This window comes from Leishmania martiniquensis, chromosome 15, assembly GCF_017916325.1.
Source record: "Leishmania martiniquensis isolate LSCM1 chromosome 15, whole genome shotgun sequence".
Lineage (NCBI taxonomy): Eukaryota > Euglenozoa > Kinetoplastea > Trypanosomatida > Trypanosomatidae > Leishmania > Leishmania martiniquensis.
The window spans coordinates 145,385-165,425 of record NC_090150.1 but is presented as its reverse complement, the minus strand read 5'-3'; the positions used below and the strand labels follow the sequence as shown (position 1 = coordinate 165,425).

At 62.6% G+C, this 20,041-nt stretch overlaps 8 protein-coding genes across 8 annotated transcripts in view; 1 reads left to right on the top strand and 7 right to left on the bottom strand.

Annotated features, from left to right (window-relative positions):
- The window catches only part of LSCM1_06860 (uncharacterized protein), a gene marked incomplete at both ends in the record, with an annotated part of 14,964 nt that extends 12,087 nt beyond the window's left edge, over positions 1-2,877 (bottom strand). The window contains one exon of the mRNA XM_067324263.1: positions 1-2,877. This exon is cut by the window's left edge and continues 12,087 nt beyond it. Within this exon, the coding sequence (XP_067179934.1) occupies positions 1-2,877 (2,877 nt within the window).
- Positions 2,878-4,396: 1,519 nt separating this feature from the next.
- On the top strand, positions 4,397-4,921 carry LSCM1_06858 (uncharacterized protein; the record flags this gene model as incomplete). Its single annotated transcript, XM_067324262.1, has 1 exon — positions 4,397-4,921. The coding sequence occupies one exon, from the start codon at positions 4,397-4,399 to the stop codon at positions 4,919-4,921; it is 525 nt and encodes a 174-aa protein (XP_067179933.1).
- A 3,748-nt stretch (positions 4,922-8,669) lies between these two features.
- On the bottom strand, positions 8,670-9,650 carry LSCM1_06857 (uncharacterized protein; the record flags this gene model as incomplete). Its single annotated transcript, XM_067324261.1, has 1 exon — positions 8,670-9,650. The coding sequence occupies one exon, from the start codon at positions 9,648-9,650 to the stop codon at positions 8,670-8,672; it is 981 nt and encodes a 326-aa protein (XP_067179932.1).
- A 763-nt stretch (positions 9,651-10,413) lies between these two features.
- LSCM1_06856 (uncharacterized protein) lies at positions 10,414-10,812 on the bottom strand (the record flags this gene model as incomplete). The annotated part of the gene is made up of 1 exon (XM_067324260.1): positions 10,414-10,812. One exon carries the CDS (start codon positions 10,810-10,812, stop codon positions 10,414-10,416), a length of 399 nt encoding a protein of 132 aa, XP_067179931.1.
- Positions 10,813-11,727: 915 nt separating this feature from the next.
- On the bottom strand, positions 11,728-13,764 carry LSCM1_06855 (uncharacterized protein; the record flags this gene model as incomplete). Its single annotated transcript, XM_067324259.1, has 1 exon — positions 11,728-13,764. One exon carries the CDS (start codon positions 13,762-13,764, stop codon positions 11,728-11,730), a length of 2,037 nt encoding a protein of 678 aa, XP_067179930.1.
- Positions 13,765-14,632: 868 nt separating this feature from the next.
- Positions 14,633-16,675, bottom strand: LSCM1_06854 (uncharacterized protein; the record flags this gene model as incomplete). The annotated part of the gene is made up of 1 exon (XM_067324258.1): positions 14,633-16,675. The coding sequence occupies one exon, from the start codon at positions 16,673-16,675 to the stop codon at positions 14,633-14,635; it is 2,043 nt and encodes a 680-aa protein (XP_067179929.1).
- A 707-nt stretch (positions 16,676-17,382) lies between these two features.
- LSCM1_06853 (uncharacterized protein) lies at positions 17,383-18,594 on the bottom strand (the record flags this gene model as incomplete). Its single annotated transcript, XM_067324257.1, has 1 exon — positions 17,383-18,594. One exon carries the CDS (start codon positions 18,592-18,594, stop codon positions 17,383-17,385), a length of 1,212 nt encoding a protein of 403 aa, XP_067179928.1.
- Positions 18,595-19,305: 711 nt separating this feature from the next.
- On the bottom strand, positions 19,306-19,632 carry LSCM1_06852 (uncharacterized protein; the record flags this gene model as incomplete). The annotated part of the gene is made up of 1 exon (XM_067324256.1): positions 19,306-19,632. One exon carries the CDS (start codon positions 19,630-19,632, stop codon positions 19,306-19,308), a length of 327 nt encoding a protein of 108 aa, XP_067179927.1.
- Between the last annotated feature and the right edge of the window lie 409 nt (positions 19,633-20,041).

Sequence of the window (20,041 nt, the reverse complement as noted above, 5' to 3'; positions counted from 1 at the left end):
CAGCGCCCGCTCCGGCACGGCGCCGCGGTCGGCGCGCTCCTTCTCGATGCCGGCCTGCTGCAGCGCGCTCTCCAGCGGTGGCTGCTGTGTTGTAGAAGGAATGTGTGCCTGAAGTGTTTTGGCGTACTGGGGGCGGGAGATCGCCTTGGCGGGGTGATGGGCTCCGATGGTGTCTTCCTCGATCGCGCGCTTGTCGCGGATGCTGCGGCCCCTAATTGTTGGTTTATCTGATCGTTGCGCTTTACGGAGGGAAGCTGTTGTCTTTTCCACCGTTCGATGAGGATGTGAGCAGATTCGGTGTTGGCCTTGCATTATAGAGCGATCGGGTAACGCGTGCTGGAAAGGTGTTCTGCTTTCCGGTTCTTCGTCGTTGGCAGAGGGGAAGGAGGCAGACGTTGCTTCAGTCTCTCGTGCAGGGCGAGAGGACAGGTATATTGGAATGAGGGGCGTCGACGGTGATGAGGGCGGCGTCACATCAGCTAGCTGAATCTCGACGGCTTGCAGGTGTTTTTCTGGTTGTCGTGGGCCATGGTGCCGCTTGAGGGGCCGCTGAAGGCAGATGGGCAGCGGCGTTCCTTTCTCGTCTTCCTCCTCTGTGGAGGAAGGACTCTCAAAGCTGTCTCTTTGGAGAAGGCGCTCATGGGTATTCCCAACGACACGCAACGGGTGCCGTCGACGGCTACTCGATACCAAGGTCTCACTTGCGTCGTAGCGGCTGTCATCGGAGGCCGCCGGATTCCTGTGTTCCTCGGCGGAAGGGTCGAGTATTTGGGGAAGAGGGCCGACAAACCTTCGCGGTGCGCGACCCACGGCACGAGGTGTAGCTTGTTCCTCATCGTCTTCAGGCGAGCTAGCGGACTGCTGGTAGTGAGCCTCATGCAGTGAGGGTGCCAGAGGCTGCACCCTGCGTCCAGAGCGGTTCTTCGCAAGGACCTGAGGCCACAATTGCTCTTCCTCACTACTCTGATCCGTTCCCATGTCGGTCCTTGCGCTCCAATCTTCGCTAGCGGACGGGAGAACGAGTGAGCGATGAAACGCTCTCCTCCGCGGCACCTCTCTCACGCACTGTACCTCCAACAGTGAGTCCTTCGACAGGTTGCCGGCGTCGTGGTCCCCCACAGCACAGGTCATCGGCACTGTTTTCCTGTACTCCATCGAGGCGGGACGGCCGGCGGCACGCTTCGGGCCGGACACGAACGACGGCGACAGCGGCTCCTCATCAGTGTCCGTCTCCTCCGCACGCGTCGCGCGTCCATCCTCCGCAGAGGGCAGCTCCATCGAGGCGGGACGGCCGGCGGCACGCTTCGGGCCGGACACGAACGACGGCGACAGCGGCTCCTCATCATTGTCCGTCTCCTCCGCACGCGTCGCGCGTCCATCCTCCGCAGAGGGCAGCTCCATCGAGGCGGGACGGCCGGCGGCACGCTTCGGGCCGGACACGAACGACGGCGACAGCGGCTCCTCATCAGTGTCCGTCTCCTCCGCACGCGTCGCGTGTCCATCCTCCGCAGAGGGCAGCTCCATCGAGGCGGGACGGCCGGCGGCACGCTTCGGGCCGGACACGAACGACGGCGACAGCGGCTCCTCATCAGTGTCCGTCTCCTCCGCACGCGTCGCGCGTCCATCCTCCGCAGAGGGCAGCTCCATCGAGGCGGGACGGCCGGCGGCACGCTTCGGGCCGGACACGAACGACGGCGACAGCGGCTCCTCATCAGTGTCCGTCTCCTCCGCACGCGTCGCGCGTCCATCCTCCGCAGAGGGCAGCTCCATCGAGGCGGGACGGCCGGCGGCACGCTTCGGGCCGGACACGAACGACGGCGACAGCGGCTCCTCATCAGTGTCCGTCTCCTCCGCACGCGTCGCGCGTCCATCCTCCGCAGAGGGCAGCTCCATCGAGGCGGGACGGCCGGCGGCACGCTTCGGGCCGGACACGAACGACGGCGACAGCGGCTCCTCATCAGTGTCCGTCTCCTCCGCACGCGTCGCGCGTCCATCCTCCGCAGAGGGCAGCTCCATCGAGGCGGGACGGCCGGCGGCACGCTTCGGGCCGGACACGAACGACGGCGACAGCGGCTCCTCATCAGTGTCCGTCTCCTCCGCACGCGTCGCGCGTCCATCCTCCGCAGAGGGCAGCTCCATCGAGGCGGGACGGCCGGCGGCACGCTTCGGGCCGGACACGAACGACGGCGACAGCGGCTCCTCATCAGTGTCCGTCTCCTCCGCACGCGTCGCGCGTCCATCCTCCGCAGAGGGCAGCTCCATCGAGGCGGGACGGCCGGCGGCACGCTTCGGGCCGGACACGAACGACGGCGACAGCGGCTCCTCATCAGTGTCCGTCTCCTCCGCACGCGTCGCGCGTCCATCCTCCGCAGAGGGCAGCTCCATCGAGGCGGGACGGCCGGCGGCACGCTTCGGGCCGGACACGAACGACGGCGACAGCGGCTCCTCATCAGTGTCCGTCTCCTCCGCACGCGTCGCGCGTCCATCCTCCGCAGAGGGCAGCTCCATCGAGGCGGGACGGCCGGCGGCACGCTTCGGGCCGGACACGAACGACGGCGACAGCGGCTCCTCATCAGTGTCCGTCTCCTCCGCACGCGTCGCGCGTCCATCCTCCGCAGAGGGCAGCTCCATCGAGGCGGAACGGCCGGCGGCACGCTTCGGGCCGGACACGAACGACGGCGACAGCGGCTCCTCATCAGTGTCCGTCTCCTCCGCACGCGTCGCGCGTCCATCCTCCGCAGAGGGCAGCTCCATCGAGGCGGGACGGCCGGCGGCACGCTTCGGGCCGGACACGAACGACGGCGACAGCGGCTCCTCATCAGTGTCCGTCTCCTCCGCACGCGTCGCGCGTCCATCCTCCGCAGAGGGCAGCTCCATCGAGGCGGAACGGCCGGCGGCACGCTTCGGGCCGGACACGAACGACGGCGACAGCGGCTCCTCATCAGTGTCCGTCTCCTCCGCACGCGTCGCGCGTCCATCCTCCGCAGAGGGCAGCTCCATCGAGGCGGGACGGCCGGCGGCACGCTTCGGGCCGGACACGAACGACGGCGACAGCGGCTCCTCATCAGTGTCCGTCTCCTCCGCACGCGTCGCGCGTCCATCCTCCGCAGAGGGCAGCTCCATCGAGGCGGAACGGCCGGCGGCACGCTTCGGGCCGGACACGAACGACGGCGACAGCGGCTCCTCATCAGTGTCCGTCTCCTCCGCACGCGTCGCGCGTCCATCCTCCGCAGAGGGCAGCTCCATCGAGGCGGGACGGCCGGCGGCACGCTTCGGGCCGGACACGAACGACGGCGACAGCGGCTCCTCATCAGTGTCCGTCTCCTCCGCACGCGTCGCGCGTCCATCCTCCGCAGAGGGCAGCTCCATCGAGGCGGGACGGCCGGCGGCACGCTTCGGGCCGGACACGAACGACGGCGACAGCGGCTCCTCATCAGTGTCCGTCTCCTCCGCACGCGTCGCGCGTCCATCCTCCGCAGAGGGCAGCTCCATCGAGGCGGAACGGCCGGCGGCACGCTTCGGGCCGGACACGAACGACGGCGACAGCGGCTCCTCATCAGTGTCCGTCTCCTCCGCACGCGTCGCGCGTCCATCCTCCGCAGAGGGCAGCTCCATCGAGGCGGGACGGCCGGCGGCACGCTTCGGGCCGGACACGAACGACGGCGACAGCGGCTCCTCATCAGTGTCCGTCTCCTCCGCACGCGTCGCGCGTCCATCCTCCGCAGAGGGCAGCTCCATCGAGGCGGGACGGCCGGCGGCACGCTTCGGGCCGGACACGAACGACGGCGACAGCGTCTGCTTGTTGTCGCTGTGAGCGGATCTCTGTTCGTTTGCGGCACCATGGGGAAGAGGTGAAGGTGTGCTGCTATCCTCATAAGGATGCGGGTGGTTGCGAAAGACGCCCATGAGCGGGGTGTCGCTATCGGCGCTGCTGTGGTGTCCGTTGCAATCTGCTGCCGGAGTGTTGTCGAAAGCATTGGTATCCGCCGCGTTACCGGCTGAGGTCAGGAGAGTCAGCTGCGGGTCTGTCGTGCTTGGTAGTTCAAGAGCACGCAGTGTGTCGCTCGTGAGCCACACAGGTTCACTGCTAAGGCATAACCCCGGCTGTGCGAGCCTCTCGATCCGCGCAGCTGCGTCGTAAGGCGCAGCGTCAAGGAAGCTCTCAAACTCTTCTTCTGGTTGAGCTGCGACAGCGAAGTCACCGCTGCTGGCAGGTGGACTCGCTCCAGTGGTCGCCCTGCGCTGCAGGCGTGCGTCAGTGTCTTCCTCGTCTTCGTGAAACGGGAAGGAACCTGCGTTGCTCCTGTGTTCACGAGTTGAGGTGCACCGCGCAGTCACCTCGCGCGCGGGATGCACATAGAAGTGCTCCCGCTCATCTGCGGCTTCTTCGGCGTCCATGCGATGGAGGTGGTCGTGCAGAAAATTGTTTTCGCTGGACATCACCATGTCGCAGAGATCCTCCATCTCATCCTCAGCCAGGCACTCGAGTTGGAAACGATGGCGGTCCTCGACGGCGAAGAGGTGCTCCACACGCTCGGCAAAGCTTTTCCCTGTTGTAAGCGAGTTCTCACCGGTGAACATTTCGTTAGTCACTGCTGCGGCCGCAGCGGCGGTAGTGGCGGAAGTACTGCCCGAGTTAGTTCTCAGACGCACATCACCTAAGCGAGCTGCTGGGGCACGCGGCACTAGTGCAGGTTTAGGGGTGCTGCAGACAGTCAAATCTACCGATGACACCGGCCCATCAGCGGGGCTGTCGCTCGCTCCTGGGGTGGTGCCAGAGCCGGAGCCTTCAGTGGTGCTGCGCGGTGTGTTGATTGCCTCATGCTGTGCAGCACCAGCCGCAGCGGTAGTGATGGTGGTGTCGAGGTTGGTCGACAGCGGGTTCATCGCGAGCGACGTAGATTCTGATGTTAACAGATAGAACCAGAAGAACCTCGCGCGGTGAGGCCAGTGTAAGAGAAGACTTGGTAAGTTCGAAAAGATACAGCGGCAAATAATCAGCTCAGAAACCGCGCGGAGAAAGCTAGGGTGCCCGCGGATACGTCTTTGGCTCAACGCAAAAAAGATTCTGTCAGCCCTCACTGCTACCCGCGCCCACAGCCAACAGAAGCGATGAAGCAGAGGAGAGCAGAGAGGGAATTCAACTCCAATGGCCACTGCGCAACTCCGCAATGCGAAGCGACACACACACACACACCGGTGAATGACGAGGAGACCACTACAGGTAAATAAATAAATGTATGACGACAAAGAAAAAGAATAGCGAAGGGGAGTGGCCCACACACCGACAGAGAGACAGACAGAGACTCACAGAAAATGGGGAATCAACAGAGGCAGCAGACAGACAAGCACAGCCGGACAGTATCGAAGATATGACCAGTCACAGCAGGGGAGGGAAAAGAGGGAGAGAGGAGGCCACACACGCACGCGATAACCGAGGAGCAGGCAGGCAACGGGGAGGCGCGTGCGTGGATGTCGGGGAGAGAAGAGGCAAGGGGGGCAAATATTACCCGGTAGGCTCAATCACCTTCAGCGCCGTTGCTGTAGACGTCGAGATGCTTTGGGGAGCGGCTATGCTGGTGTGCCTCTTTCCGTCTTGGTGCAGCGTTGCAGAAGCGGGGGGGGGGGAGGGGGAAGGCGCTTGGTTACAGCGGGAAAGGTGGAGGGGGGAGCAAAGATGAAGAGGGGAGCACAATTAAGAGACAGTGATACTCAGAGTAGCCGTCGGCGTCGCGCCCAAGTGCTAAGGGATCCAACGTTACGGCTCGAGCAGCGAAGGGCACACACTCGACCAGATGAAGAGGCGGGGCAGGTGGGTGTGCGTGTGTGCGTCGGGGGGAGAAGGGGGGGAGCGAGCCTACGGAAGATATCTCAACGAATGGATGATGGCAGGGAAGGCAGGAATGAGGAGGGGATGAGATGTGGATTTATAGGGACACACAGCGCACGCACACACCAAAAAATCGGCAAAGGGGTGGGGAGAGAAGGTCTGACAACGAATATGTGCGTGAAGAGGGGTGAGAGTGGTTGTAGGAGGGTGGGGAGGGGGAGGAGAGGACGGAGGGAGGAGTGAGAGGCGCTGCAGGCAGATACATGCACGCTGAGAAGAACCTTCGTGCGAGGATGCGTGGCAACACCGACGGTCCCACACCCACCCACCCACACACACACACACTCACCAAAGAGGGCCCCAGCCGGAGGTGGAAGGGATGAGAACAACGCCAAAAATAAACAAGAAAGAGGAAAGGAAAAAAATCTTTGCACAGGTCTGCGGCAGAGGAGTGAGAGGGAGGTGGGGGGAGGCGTCGACGATGGAGAAACGGGAGAGAGAGGGGGAAGGAGGAGGGGAGCAGGTGCGTGCTGAATGGGTGTGAGGCGGTGGCGCACTAAGAAGGTGTGTGCGTGCGCGTTTGCTGGGGAGACAGGAGGCCAACAGTACGTTTGGCGTCCCTTAGAAGCTCACACACACACACAAACACACGCGTAGGAGCCCAGTGATGGTGAGAGCGATGACGTTCAGGGGCCGGTGCGCACAGGGAAGACCTTTTCACAGACGCTTCGTGTTTTGTCCTTCTCCGCTTTCTCTAAGGGAGGGAGGGGGGCAAAGAAAATAATGGGTCGTGCCCGCGACGGAGGCGAGCGCGATCCAGAGCGGGCGCGCACGTGCTTCTCGAGCGGTGCCACAATCTCTGTCGCTTTTCGGCCGACGCAGCTGGCGTTGACGCGTACAATTGTGTTCTGCCTTTTTGTATTTCTCCTCGGAAGAGACAACGACAGCGTCGAAGACAGGGAAGAGAGGGGCGGGGCGGAGGGGACACACCACTCCCCCTTTCGCCTCCTTATATGAGGTATTCGTTGCCCTTCTCTTCTCCCTTGTGCGTGTGTTGCTGCTGCTGCTGAGAGCTCTGTCGGTCGTGGGTATCACTCCTTCGCTACGTCGCCTGGAAAGTGTTGCTGCGGTGGTGATGATGATGCGATGGAGGGGGACGCCGAGTGGACGCACAGAAGAGGAGGAGGGAGGGAGGGGGGGAACTGCCGAGGTCGGCTAGTCAAGCTCTGAAAGACACCGGGAAGGAGGCTGGGTAGCCAACACACACGCACACACACACAGCACTCTTTTCGCCTTCGCACACTTGGCGGAGGCGTACAGACGCGAGTAGAAGGGTCGCCACAGCGCCCACAGTCGATACAATATATATGAAAGAAATACGAACAAAAGACGCCACGCGCCGTCGCAAGCCGACGTGATGCGTAAGCGCGCAGCACGCGAATGGGGCGGGGCGGAAGAGGCAGAGAGAGGGTGAGATAGACGGCGATGATGATGACAACGCTCTTTGCCTTTACCGACCCACCGACAAACACACAGAGAGAGGGAGAAAAATTATATATATATATGTGTGTGTATGCGCTTATTGGTGGCAAGAAACGGGGATGGGAGGGGAGACCTCTGACGGTGTGGTGTGGATGCGTGTGCCGCTCTCCTTGCGCGCTGAAGTGAGAGGACAAAGTCACGAACAGAAGGCGCGCGCGTAAGGGGAGGGAAAACGGTGATGAAGGCCTCGAAGAAAAAGAAGCGTGTCCGCGCCCTTCGCTCTCTCGTGCACCAATTTCTCCTTCCGCTTCGTTTGCAGTACCTGATGCGGATGCTCGGGCGCGCTGGCGCCGACACACTCACGACTTTTCTTTCGCTACAACGCCTTGCTTCTTCTCAGGCTCTTGGTGCGGTGCGAGGCGCGTGTGAGGAGTATACCACAAATTATGAGAGGAGAGTGCTGTCGAACACGCAACGGGTGAATGCGAGATGACCGAAGTAAGTGCTGCCACGTGCGCAGGGATTGTCGTGTGTGCATGTATGGAGCGGAATCGCAGGAGAGTGGAAGAGAAAGGGGAGCGTAGACGCAGCCCAAGGAAGAGAGGCGCGCGTGAGCGAGAGGCGAAGAGGGAAGCAAAGGCAAGTCATGCGACGAAGCGCGCAAGTGGGAAGACGCGGCGCCATACGTGCAGCCATGCCTGTCTGCCCGCGCGTGCGCCCTCGCATTCGTGCGCGGACGGCTCTTGAATCGAGCGCAGTTCACGTCCTCGCGCAGAATCCATCGATACTCACCAGCGCATTGCCGTTGGAAAGACAGACAGAGAGAAAGTGAAGGGAGGGGACAGACGGCGACCTCAGTGCGGGGCTGACCTGCGCCAGAGTGTCAGTCGTGCGTGCAGCTCCATACAGTGAAAGTTCGCCGTGGCCAATTCTCGCCATGTTTCTTCTCCAACACTCCCTCAGTAGAGTGACTCGAGACCTGGGCAAAGCTGTGCGGCACACACACACACACGGGAAGGGGTGGAGGGGGAGGGGAGGGAGACGGGCAGCCGACAAGGGTTCACGGATGCGCTACGATGCACAGCAAAGCACGTACAGAAGACCATAAGGGGAAAGGGAAAGGGGCGCTCAGATGGCGATCATTCGGGAGTCACTCAATAAAATCGCTGCGCCGTTCGCGTGACAGCAGCAGGAGCAGCGCCGAGACATGAAAAGAGCCGCACAAGCCACTCGGTCGGGGGAGAGGGGGGGTTAAATAGGGCGCTTGGGTAGCGGTTCTGCTTGGGCGTCTTGACGCTCTCGATGGCTTGTACCAAGACACAGAAGCACGCATGCGCGGCTCCTGACGACTGGGTGGTTAAGCCGAGGCGGGATGCGTTGAGCAGCAGAACAGCAGCGGCGAGTTGCCATCCTCTGCGCCTCCGCTAAGGTCGAGTGGCAGCTCCGTCGCGGTGCACACCATAACCTGCTTCGTCGTGTGCACCTGCAGCTCCGCGGCCGTCCAACCGAATGGATGGGCGCACGGTGCGACGGCCGCAGTGCGCGCCGTGGTGGTGGCCGCCGGCGCCACTGAAGAGACGTCATCAGCAGACGCCATGCTCGGCATCGAGAAAGGGCGCTCACTCATGACACACACACGGCCCACTGCTGTATCCTCACCGACTTGCGTCTTCGCATCCTTTGCTGCCGTGGCGCTCACCTTCGTCGTCACAGAGGTCGGTGCGCCAGCAGGAGACGCCGTTGCAGCACCGGCCGCAGCACTCGCCACCGCCGCGGAAGGGCAGGGCGAGCGCTGCTTCACCAGGAGACTCCACCGCACTGCGATTTCCTCACACCCGTTGGCGCTGCGGTTTTTGTTTTTTGTGGCAGCGGTGGTGGCCGCCGTGTGCTGCTGCTGCTGCTGTGGCGCCCCTGCTGCAGAGGCGAATCCGCGCAGTCGATGTGTCTCAGGGATGGCGTTGGAGGACAACAGGAACATGGGGTACGGGGTGCCGGCGGAGACGACAGCGATGCTGCTGGTGTACGCCGTCGTCTCCAGCATAGACGGCAGCAGCGAATTCCAGTTGGCGTTCACTGCTCCAGAAGCGCCACGGCCAGCCCCGCCACCGCGGCGATCAGCGTTTCTATCGCCACCGGCTCCACCGCCGCCGTGCTCGCCAGCCACGTCCGTCGCTTCCGGCTTCATCATGTCTTTGATGCGCATCGTGCCGGTGCCGGCGTGATGCAGTTGAAGGAAGAGCCGATAGATGGAGATGAGCTGTTGCCCTTGCCACGCTGAGAGAGCGCCTGTCTCGGTGGCTCCTCTCACCAGCAGCCCGTCCGACGTGTACACGTTCATACTGCTGCGCCGGGGCAAAAGAGGGAGGGAGAAGTGAGGTACGAAGTTAGAGTCGGTCGGTATCTGCACGAGCGCCTGCGTATGAGTGCGGGCACCTAAGAGATCAATGACGCACGTCGGGGCAGAGCGTCCAAATACTTGGACAGCAGCGCTCACGAGGGCAGCGGCTCTGTATAGGCGCTCTCGCGCACGAGGAGCGATCAATGAGTTGGGATGCGCTTTGGAGTGAGGTAATGTGGACTGGGAAGTGGGCTGGTTGCGACTGTGTCGGCACGTGGGGTCGAATCGCTTCAGCCCACACGAGTGTGAGGTGGAATACAGCGCGGAGAAGGCAACAACTGAGCAGAAGGGCACTGTCATTCGTTTATTTTTCTAACATGCGATGGACGTGCTCGCCAACCCTGCTGGGGGGGCGGCGTCAGGCGAGGGGCAGTGGCGGAAGCGGTCCGTTCTTATGAGATCGAAGTGACTCTCCGACGATTTCAGCAACGCAACGCGGAGGGAGGGTTCGCCCTTTCCTGGCCCTCCTGTGTTCCTCACCCGCTGACTGACACACTGCCAGCTGGCACCAGGGTGGAACTGACTGAGGTCAAAAGGGGCGTGGTGACAGCCTTCTGACGTCCCCGCCGCCATCGCCGTCCTCCTTCCCCCTCTTCCCCAAAGGACAGAGACAACGGAGCACAAGCAAGCACAGGCTCATTTACTCACCGCACGCCAACTCCACGGGCACACACACACACATCACGCACACTTGCTCGATGAATCAGTCGAGCTTCTCACGATACTGCATCGCGATGTCCGAGGTGAAGGAGCGCCGCTGCGCCTCGCGCGCCCGTGCCGCCTGCGCGCGTGCCTGCCCCTGCTGCCACGGCTCGATCAGCTCGCGGAGGAGAAAGAATGCGAACAGGTGAAAGCCGGCGACAGGCGACACTGTCTCCGTGAAGCCCTTCCGGCAGACCACGACCAGCATGTACGCCATCGTCGCGAGAAATCCAACCACGATTCCCGGGATCTCACTCGCCACCTGCATGATGACAGGTATATACCGCATCAGCTGCGTCATGTCCGGGCCATTGGGGCCAAAGGGAGAGAGCGGCACCCCGCCTGGCATTGGCTGCGCAGACGGTGGCTCATCCGCACCTTTAGCGGCTGACGGCCGCATTGGTGCACCAAAAGCAGAGCGCGTTGCGGGTGCGCTGCGCTAAGAGATGCAAGAACCGGAGGTGTGTGTGTGTGTGGCGTGTGTGCGTGCGCGCTTGTGTGCAACATTACGCAAGAGCGCTGGGTAGATGAGGCGCAGGAAGAGACCAGCGGATGAGGAGTTCGATGTGAGGAGAAGAGAAGCAACAGCACACCATGGCGATGCAGGGAACGGAGAGGCTGTGCACGTGCGCATGGCCGTCACAGCTTCCTCTCGCGTTTTCACCTCGCCCACTCCCACCAACGCAGCGTGGTGCGGGTGTACAGAGAACGAAAAGGGGCCACACAGCACCTGCCGCGAGGGATGAGGCGCGATGCGGCGTGCGCTCCACAGACTGCTGTGCAACGCGGCAAAAGGATGTCCGAGAGCGGAGAAGATGAAGCAGTGCGCGCATACAGGTTGCATGTCGGAGCGCGGCTGCGTACGTTTTCGCTTGAGGGGGGCGAGACACCATCTCTCTTCCCTTTACGCACGCGTGCGCGCGAACGAGGAAAACGAAGCCCAGAAAGACGAGGGGCGGGGGGAGGGCGATGAGAGGACGACGAATGCGCGCTCATCACCTGGCCAAGTGACGCACCTCACCAGCCCCCTACCATCACTGCCACTCTCTCACTCTCTTTCTCCCCTCACGACGCGCGTCTTGGCGACCACCAACATGCAGCAAACGCGCAGGCAGCATACAGTGCCACGTACTGCAGTCGCATGCTGGAACACACACACACACACAGACACACTGAGTGGCTGATTGGCTCACAAGCGCGCGCACGCGGTCTTCTGCTGTGTACGTATGCCAATCGGTGAGGGGCCTCCCGTAAAAGCGCACAAAAGCCCTTTCCTGTCGCCACCACCGCCGCAGCCGCTGGCGAGATCATCAGCTTACACTTCCTGGAGCCAAAGTATGCGCATGCGGCCATTAAAACGGGTGCGGCTCTCTTCCACCAACTGCATGCGCAGCTGCGCGGACTGTTGAAAGAGACTCTCCGCCGTGCCACCGCCGGCCGCACGGCCGTACTGCTGCATGTGCACAAGACAGAAATCCAAAATGCAGCGCAGCACCACGAGCATAGCCTCCCAGCACTCGAACTCGGGCTCCAGCTGCCGGCCATGCGCCTCGTACTGCCGCGCGATGAACTGCTCCATATCCTGACGCAGCTGCTGCACGCACTGCAGGAGCTGCTGCCATACATCAAAGTCGAGGTCGCTAGCGTACAGCTCTGCACCCGTATTGCTCTTGCTGCACACGGCGTCTGCTGTGGTTGTGGCCCCTTCACGCGGCATCGAGCGCGGCGCGCCGTTCCGCTCCTGCTGCCCATCGCCCACCGCCTGAATAGCTAACGCGTCCGCCAACTCACCGTAGCGGCAGCCCGTGGCCACACCACGCAGAAACACCGCCGCACCCGTGAAGACCTCCATCGCCTGCTGCGCTATCGCGTCTGTCACACCCTCCGCGACCCTGAGGACGCCCGTGATATCAATCAGTTTGCGCACGTCATCCCAGCGCTGCCGCAGGGCCTCCGCTGTCTTGGCAACAACGCTGGGGGGCAAGCCGGCCTTCACACCTTCCAACGCTTCTGCCGGTTCTACGGCCGCTGAATCGGCGGAAGATATCTCAGCCTCGACAACCGCCGCCGCTGGCGCCGCGGCGGCGCTGCTGCCCTCGCGCCTCCCGCTCCGCTGCAGCGTCGCAAACGATCGAAGGCGAAAGCTTTGGTCATAGCAGATGTGCACCGGCGACCACGGGTCCCTGCTGGCCAGGTAGCGCCCCACCACCCGCGCATCGACAGGGGGCGCCACAGCGCGCCAAAGCTCGCGGTACTTGGCGTCGTTGGCAGCCGACGACCCGCGCAGGGCGTACCGCATGAGTCGCTGCGCATCGCGGTCGCGTGCTCGATCATCGCGCGAGTACTTCACGACGTCCATCATTTGGGCTACAAGATCGGCAGAGCAGAGGACACCGCTAGACGTGAGCACCGTCAGCAGGGCGAGGCACATGCGACGCTCGGATACAGGCCGGCTATCGTGGAAGTCGCCGTCGACGCAGCGCTCTACGGCGGCCAGGAGCACACTACACACGTCCGTGTCCTCGAAGTCGGTCGCCTTTAAATGTGCCGGGCCTGCCGTTGCCGGCGGTCGCTTCAGCACGGAGGCGACGAAGGGTATGCGAAGCTGAAGCGATGGCACGTCCATCGCAGCGTGATCAGCGTCGACGAACTCCCAGAGAAAATGGTGAACTTCGCGGATAAGTGTCTCAGCGAGGTCGATCACGGCGAAGTAGCGCCGGTATACGGATGGGCTGAGGCTCGCGTTGAGTTGCTTGAGGTTTCCTCGAAGACGTGCAATCTGCGCAGACAGCAGCGCGTCGACGTGGTGCGGGGCGAGGCGTTCGATTTCTTCCAACGCGAGGTACTGGTACAGTTCCACAAGCTGACGGCGGCGTGCCTCACGCCACTCCGGCGGCTGATGCGCGGCGTGTTCGAGCACCGTGTGCAGCGTTTCGACAGACGCAATATCAGGGCGGGCACCCAAGGCAGTGAGCTCGTCAAATAGGAGGAAGACGTCATCGACCAGGATGTGCTCGTAACGCGCGGCGCGCGAGAGCAGGGCGTTCAGTGTGTCCACGTCCACCTTGACCCCGCGCTGCTTCATCTCCTTGTAGTAGGCAAGCATCTCGGGGAACGTCGAGCAGGCGCGCAGTGCGCCATTGTACGCGTAGGCGAGGTTGCGGCAAGAGAAGCGTAGCCAATCTCGAGGGGTGCGTGGCTCGAGACCGACAGACCACTTCTTCGCTGGCCAGTGTCGGCGGTCGGCAATGCTGGTGCTGTAGCTGTCCACCCAGTTCTCGTTGTGGTACGCCGGGTCCCAAACGCTCCGCGGGATGCTCGGGGCCAAAGGGAGAACACAACGCCGCAGCATCACTTCTCCTCTCACTGCCTCTTTCCTGTTAAGTTTAGACTTGCGGGCGTGTGGTGTGGTGTGTGTGTGGGGTAAGGTAATCGGTGGGCACTGGCGACTGTGGCTGCGGCAGGCAGCTTGCCACACGCGCACTCAAAGAGGGTGGGGAGGGGGCGCGTAGGTTCTGTAGGACGCGGAGAGCACACAGACAGAGCGTCTCCGCGTGCTTCTACGACCGCCTCCCTCTCTCCTTTCTCTCACGTACGACTATAATGACCTATTCGTAAGCGTGTATAGGGGTGGGGTGGGGAGATGTCACTTGAATGAACGGTTAGTGCTCCTCTGCAGGCGTGTGCGCGTATGCAGCGGAAGCAGATGAGGGGCAGGTGATGGGCGCGTCAGTGGAGCGGCGCCGTGCTTAGCGCTGCGACGGAGGGGAAGGCGAAGGGAAAGAGAGAGAGAGAGCGATTGGGAAGGTGGGCAGTGGGGGAGAGGGAGCGTCAGCGGGGCACTAAAATCTGAGCTGCGTGTGTCTGTGTGTCAGCACTGGTCAAACAGCGCTCACAAGCGCGAATCCTTTCCAAGTCAGCAGCGGTGGCAAATAGTAGTGGTGGTGGTGGGGCATCGCACAGATGCACAGCGATAGGGAGAGAAGTTCGTAAGGGAAGGAACAGAGAGACCGAGTAAGCGGCGCGACAGAGATGTGCAACAGAGAGATGGATGACGGGGACGGAGGCGAGCCGCTGGGGAGGGAAAGGGGTAGAAGGTGCGTCTCGTAGATACACACATATATATATATGTTTATGAATGGCAGGTCGGAGTCTTGCGGGCAGCAGAGTCCTCTGAGCATCGCTTTCCTCACCACGCGAGTACATCATACGCACTGTCATCACAAGACGTGAATGTTGGTCGCCATAAATTCGTCACACTCCTCTGGCACCGCGTAGCGCGCGAGCAGCAGCCGTTCATTAAGGTGATCGAGCGCAGCGTTCGCCTCAGACATGGAGGAGGCGGCTGGGCGCAGCTGCTCCACGTTTGGCGAACCGCTACTATCAACGGCAGCGCTGCTGCCGCCTTGGACGTCCTCAATGCACACCTTCGCCCGCAGGGCTGCCATGGAGGCGAGTAGGTTCAAGTCATCGGCGTTGTTGCTTGTGTAGTCGCCACCGAGCGGTTGCGCTTCGCTCTGCAGTAATACATCTGCTGGTAGTTGCACGAGCTCCGTCGATCCGCACACGTCCACGATCGTCATGAGGAGCGACTCCACGTGCAGGCTGGTGTGGTAGACGGCGCGGTTGTTGTATGTATGGTAAACGCGCTGGTGCACCACCTGCCCGGTGCCGGGGTGGATGGTGAGCACGTGCACGATGCCGCTGCGAGCACACACGGCCAGCGCCACGGAGTCCCGCACCACAAGTTGCGTGATGGTATCCTCAGCTTTCCACACACGCGCAGCGGAGCGTGCATCGAGGTGGAGGAGAGACAGCAGCGACGCACCCATTGCGACGAGGGTGACGGCGTGGTGCGTGGCGATCGCTGTCACGGTTGCCCCCCACGAGCCTGGCAGCGCGGCAGTTATCGAGGTGGGGGTCGCCTCCTCCGCTGACTCGTGATGTACGGTGGAGGACGCGGACGCGCCCGCGGGCTTTGGCGAGAGCGAGGCGAGCTGGCGAACACGCAGCACGCGTTTACAGGAGGTATTAACATGAAGTAAAGACGAGGGTGGGCAAGCCAGCGCAGCATCGATGGCAGCCTCGCGAGAGGAATGCGGTGCCCGCGCAGAAAGCAGCGCAGACAGAGCGGAAGGGTGGTGCACCGCATAAGCAACGTGACTAGAGAAGGTGCAAGGGCGTATTACCACGATGGGGCTCATCGAGTCGCCCAGACGCCTCCAGAGGAGCACGACACCGTCGTTGCCGCTAGTGACGAGGCCAAGTCGCTGCGTGGCATGCGCCAAAAGCTCTTGCCGTTTCTGTAACGTAGCGGGCGTTGGCTCGCCAGCAGCTGCCGCGGCTGCGTTGACGACTGCTCCAGTGCTGTTGTCGCACCTCGCTGAGGTTGTGAGGCTTGCATTAGTCGGGACGCTCCTGTCCAGTGTGCAGGGCGGGAGTAGAACGGCGTCTACCTGCGCGACCGGGATGTCGTGCGCCGCGAAGCTCAGCGTATAGGACGAGTCGGAGAAGAGGCTGACACGGCCATCGCTGCCGCCTACGACGCCTCGAAGGTACACGACGTCCTCCTCTTTCCCCTCCCGTGACCCGCCGCGGCACGGTCCACCAGTCGATGCCGTGGCGCAGCTGAAGGGCTCCGAAAGGGGAATACGGCAGCAGTATGCGATGTGCAGCGGCAGAAGAGCAGCACAAGTCACCTCTGCTCCGCTGCTTCCGACGCTGTTCGTGTCAGAGAGACGGCCCCTACCGCTGGCCTGCGCCCGTTTGCCAGAACTGGCGGCCCTGACAGTGCTGTTGCGCTGGCGGGACTTCCCGCGCGACGCCATGAGCTGCTGCGTGGTGGGGAGGGGGCGGATGCGGTACTTCTCGTAAGGCGGCGTGTGCAGTCGATCGAGTCCATACAGCACTATGTGGCCGCTGCGCAGGACAACGATGACCGCGTCCGCCCTGGCGCTGCCGACGGCAAATACGAGAGAGCGCAAAGATACGCCACACTGATCCTGAGCGCCCGCTGCGGGCCCACGCCCACCGCTGATGTGATTTGCCATCTCTGAGAAGCAGACGGAGGTCGTCCCAAGAAGATTTGTTGTGGCTGGCATAGCCGGTGGCGTCGGCTGCGGTGAACGCTCTACCGCTGCTGCTGCTGCAGCTGCTTCCTGAACCGAGGCGGCCGAGGTCAGGAGAAGTGGGAAGAAATCTGAAAAGACCGCCCGTTCCTCCGCTGCGAGAGGGAGAAAGAGCGAGCGGAACTCGTGCGTCATCGTCGCTGACGGATTGTGCGCGTCGGAGGGATGGGGAGGAGAGGAAAGGGAGGGATGGGGGGAGGGGGTCTGCTGCGCAACGGTGCACGAAGAAACGAGGCGTTGCTAAAGGGAAGTGTGCACGTGTAGGCGCCGGTGCGTGGCTGCACTGGATGCGGCAACGTTGCTCGCACGGGCGGAGGACTGGGGTATGTGAGAGTGAGGGGGGAGGGGGGAGGGAAGGCGGATGTGATAAGGCTGCAAGATTGGCGATGATGGTGTCGACTCAGCTCAGAAGGAAAGGGAGAGAGGGCACCCACTGCGGCGCCTCGCATGTCGCTCGATGGGGAGGATGCCCCTGGGGAGGAGCGCGTGCGCGCCTGCGTCTGTGTGGGCATATATGCGTGTGGCTCAGACCCCTGCATGTGCCCTTGTTCACAGAAGCGCCGAGGGTATCAGTTCAGGGAGAAAGAGTAGAGACGAGGCGAGAGGGGGGCGACAGTTTATCCGACACGGACAGCTGAACAAATACATGTAGACTCCGCATGCCCCCCTCCCTCCCTCACCTTTTCGCACACGCAAGCATACACGCACACAGCCCCTTCGCCTCATTATTGAATCTTGGTGCGCCGCTGCCGCCCGCAGGAAGGGAGGCGCAGCGATGCCGGCGAAGAGAGCTCTTCACCCCACTCTGTCTATCTCACTCCTCACCTCCATTCAGCTCGTCTTCACAGCTTTGCCTGCGCCGGAAGCAGCGGGGTGATCTCCCCTCGCAGATTCTGCGGCATGGCAGCCGCCACCTTTTCCGGGCTAAAACCTTTGCCGAACAAGTACATGAGCTTCACCTCCGCAGCTGAGATGCACATGTCGTTGAGGTACACAATGTCGGGTGCGATCGCATGCAGACGCTGCATCTCGGACGGGCTCAGTGTGCCGCTGATATCCCGGACCACAGCGCAGACAACGGTATTGCTCGTGCGTGCCGCAGCGACGATTCGCTGCAGCTGTTGCGCAACTGCGCCTTCCACGCTTCCGACACCATTGAGAGAAAGCAAAACGGCATCCAAGAGGGGCAGCGACGAGTTGCGCACGGCAGGGACGGTGCCGAGAGATGACCGCGGCCCCTTTCGCTCTAGCAGCGCAACGAGGGTGTCCACGTCCGCCTCGGGGTCGATCGAGTAGCAGCCCACGCGTCCCCGCATGTCTGACATAATCTTCATGGCCCCCGTCGGCTGCGGGAGCAGATGCTCTTCCCTCAACACGAAATTCGTAGCCTCCATGACGCCGAGCGGCGGGTAGTTCAGAGAGCAGAAGGCACCGTACGTGTGGTGAACTTTGTTGCACCGGTTTCCGCGAAACAAACTGTCGTTGAAGAAGACGCACACCTCGCAAATCTTCGGGTTCGAGGCGATCATCATGCTGATCACCACGTTTCGGCGCGCATCGTTGTACGGCTCCGCGAGCGGCACCATCGCCCCCGTCACGATCACCGGCTTGTCAAGGTTACACAGCAGGAAAGAGAGCGCGCTTGCCGTGTAGTGCATCGTGTCAGTGCCATGCGCGATGAGAAAGCCGTCGTACTCGTCGTAGTGCGTCTGCAAATCGGCGGCGATGCGGCAGTAGTCAGAAGCGCCGATGTCGCTGCTGTCGAGCAGCTCGTCGTACTCGATGATGTCGAAGGGCGCGATTTCGGCGCTCTCCCGCAGCTCTCGCATCTCCCCCATTTGTTCCGTCAGGTATCCGGCGACGGGCTCGAAGGCGCCCTCTGCGTTCTTCTTCATGCCGATGGTACCGCCCAAGTACAGGACGAGGATGCGGCGAGTGGCAATGACCGAGTGCGGCAGCGGCGGCTGCGTCGACGAAGAGGACGATTTCGCCCCAGTCGTTGCAGCTGCGGCTGCCGTCGCCGCCTCCATCGCGGAGACGAGAGAGGGTGTCATGGAAGACGCCAGCGTTGTCGTGTGCGGTGGCGAAGCGATTTGTGTGGGTGGGGACACCGCCGTGCGTCCGCCGCGTGCAACGGACATACACGCTGCGCCGCCGTCCTTGGCGCACGAGCTGTCACTTCAACTCAGTTTTCCTCCCGCGTGCGGTCCCCCAGCGCCTCCTCCTGTGGGTGGAGCGGGTGCCTGCTGTTGTGTTACTCTAACACCTGTGCGGGCCTGCGTGTTGGGAAGAAGATGGGGATGGAGGAGAGAGGGGTGGGGACGGGCTGAGAGCGGGGGTAACACAGATCCACCCATACGCAGAGCCGGCATCATCCACCGTGCGCGTGCGGGTGGTGGTGGTGGTGGTGGGGGGCATGTGCACGTTCCGCACGCACGTGCGCGTGTGGTTGTCGTGCAGAGGCTGCGGCTGCCTCTCCTCCTTTGCATCTCTGGTGGCGCTGCCACCGTGCAGCAATGGCGCCGGACCCCGATGCGTTTCGTTGATGTGAGAGACGCCATTGAAGAGAGAGAAAGGAGAAACAAAAATGGATGAAACGGAGGGCGACGTAAAGCCGTCCTCCTCGCAGGTGTGCGGCATTCCGGGAGAGGGGAGGCAACGGCACGCGCATGCTCACGCGCGCTACCCCACTCCCCGCACATATGCAGGCACATGTGCACGCGGGCGCCCTCCCTCACGCACGGATACGGACGTGCGGAGAGCGCTTAGTCGAACAGGCCAAAGCCCATGTCGTCGTCGGCCTCCTCCTCGGGCTCATCCTTCTTCGCAGCGGCGGCGGCAGCTGGGGCCGCAGCACCCGCAGCGGGGGCCGCAGCAGCACCACCAGCGGCGGCCGCACCGCCGAAGCTGATGTTGCCGAGCACCTCGCTCACGTTGATGGAGGCAAGGGCATTAGCGAAGGCGGCGGCCATGCCGTGGCTCACCTCGACGCCGGCAGCCTTCGTCACGGCGTAGATCGAGTCGGCATCGGTCTTGCCGGACTCGCTCAGGATGAGGGCGGCGTACGTGCAGGCGAGTTGTGCGGTCGCCATCGTGCTCAGACACACAGAGAGGGAGAGCACAGCGTGGATGCGTATGCTGCCGTTTGGGTGGCACAAAATCATTAGGGAGGAGGAGGGGAGGGCCCACAGGGCGCACCGCGACAGACACGAACGCACGGTGTCACACAATGAAAGGTGGTGGACGTACATGTAAAGGCATCCAAACGACGGCAGACAGCAAGAGGAGGGTGTAAGGGGTGGGGGGTAGAGTGAGGCGATGCGGTGGAAGAGCGGCAGGTGGTGTGGGCGCAGTCGGGGGAGGGTGAGTGAAGATACCCCCTCGTGCAAGCAGCACACCGCCGATGCTGTATCCCCTCGCCGCCCCGCACTACCGAGCAGTACGCGCCTGACGTGTGCGTAAGACACGCGCGCACACCTACACAGGCAGACGCCTCGCGCG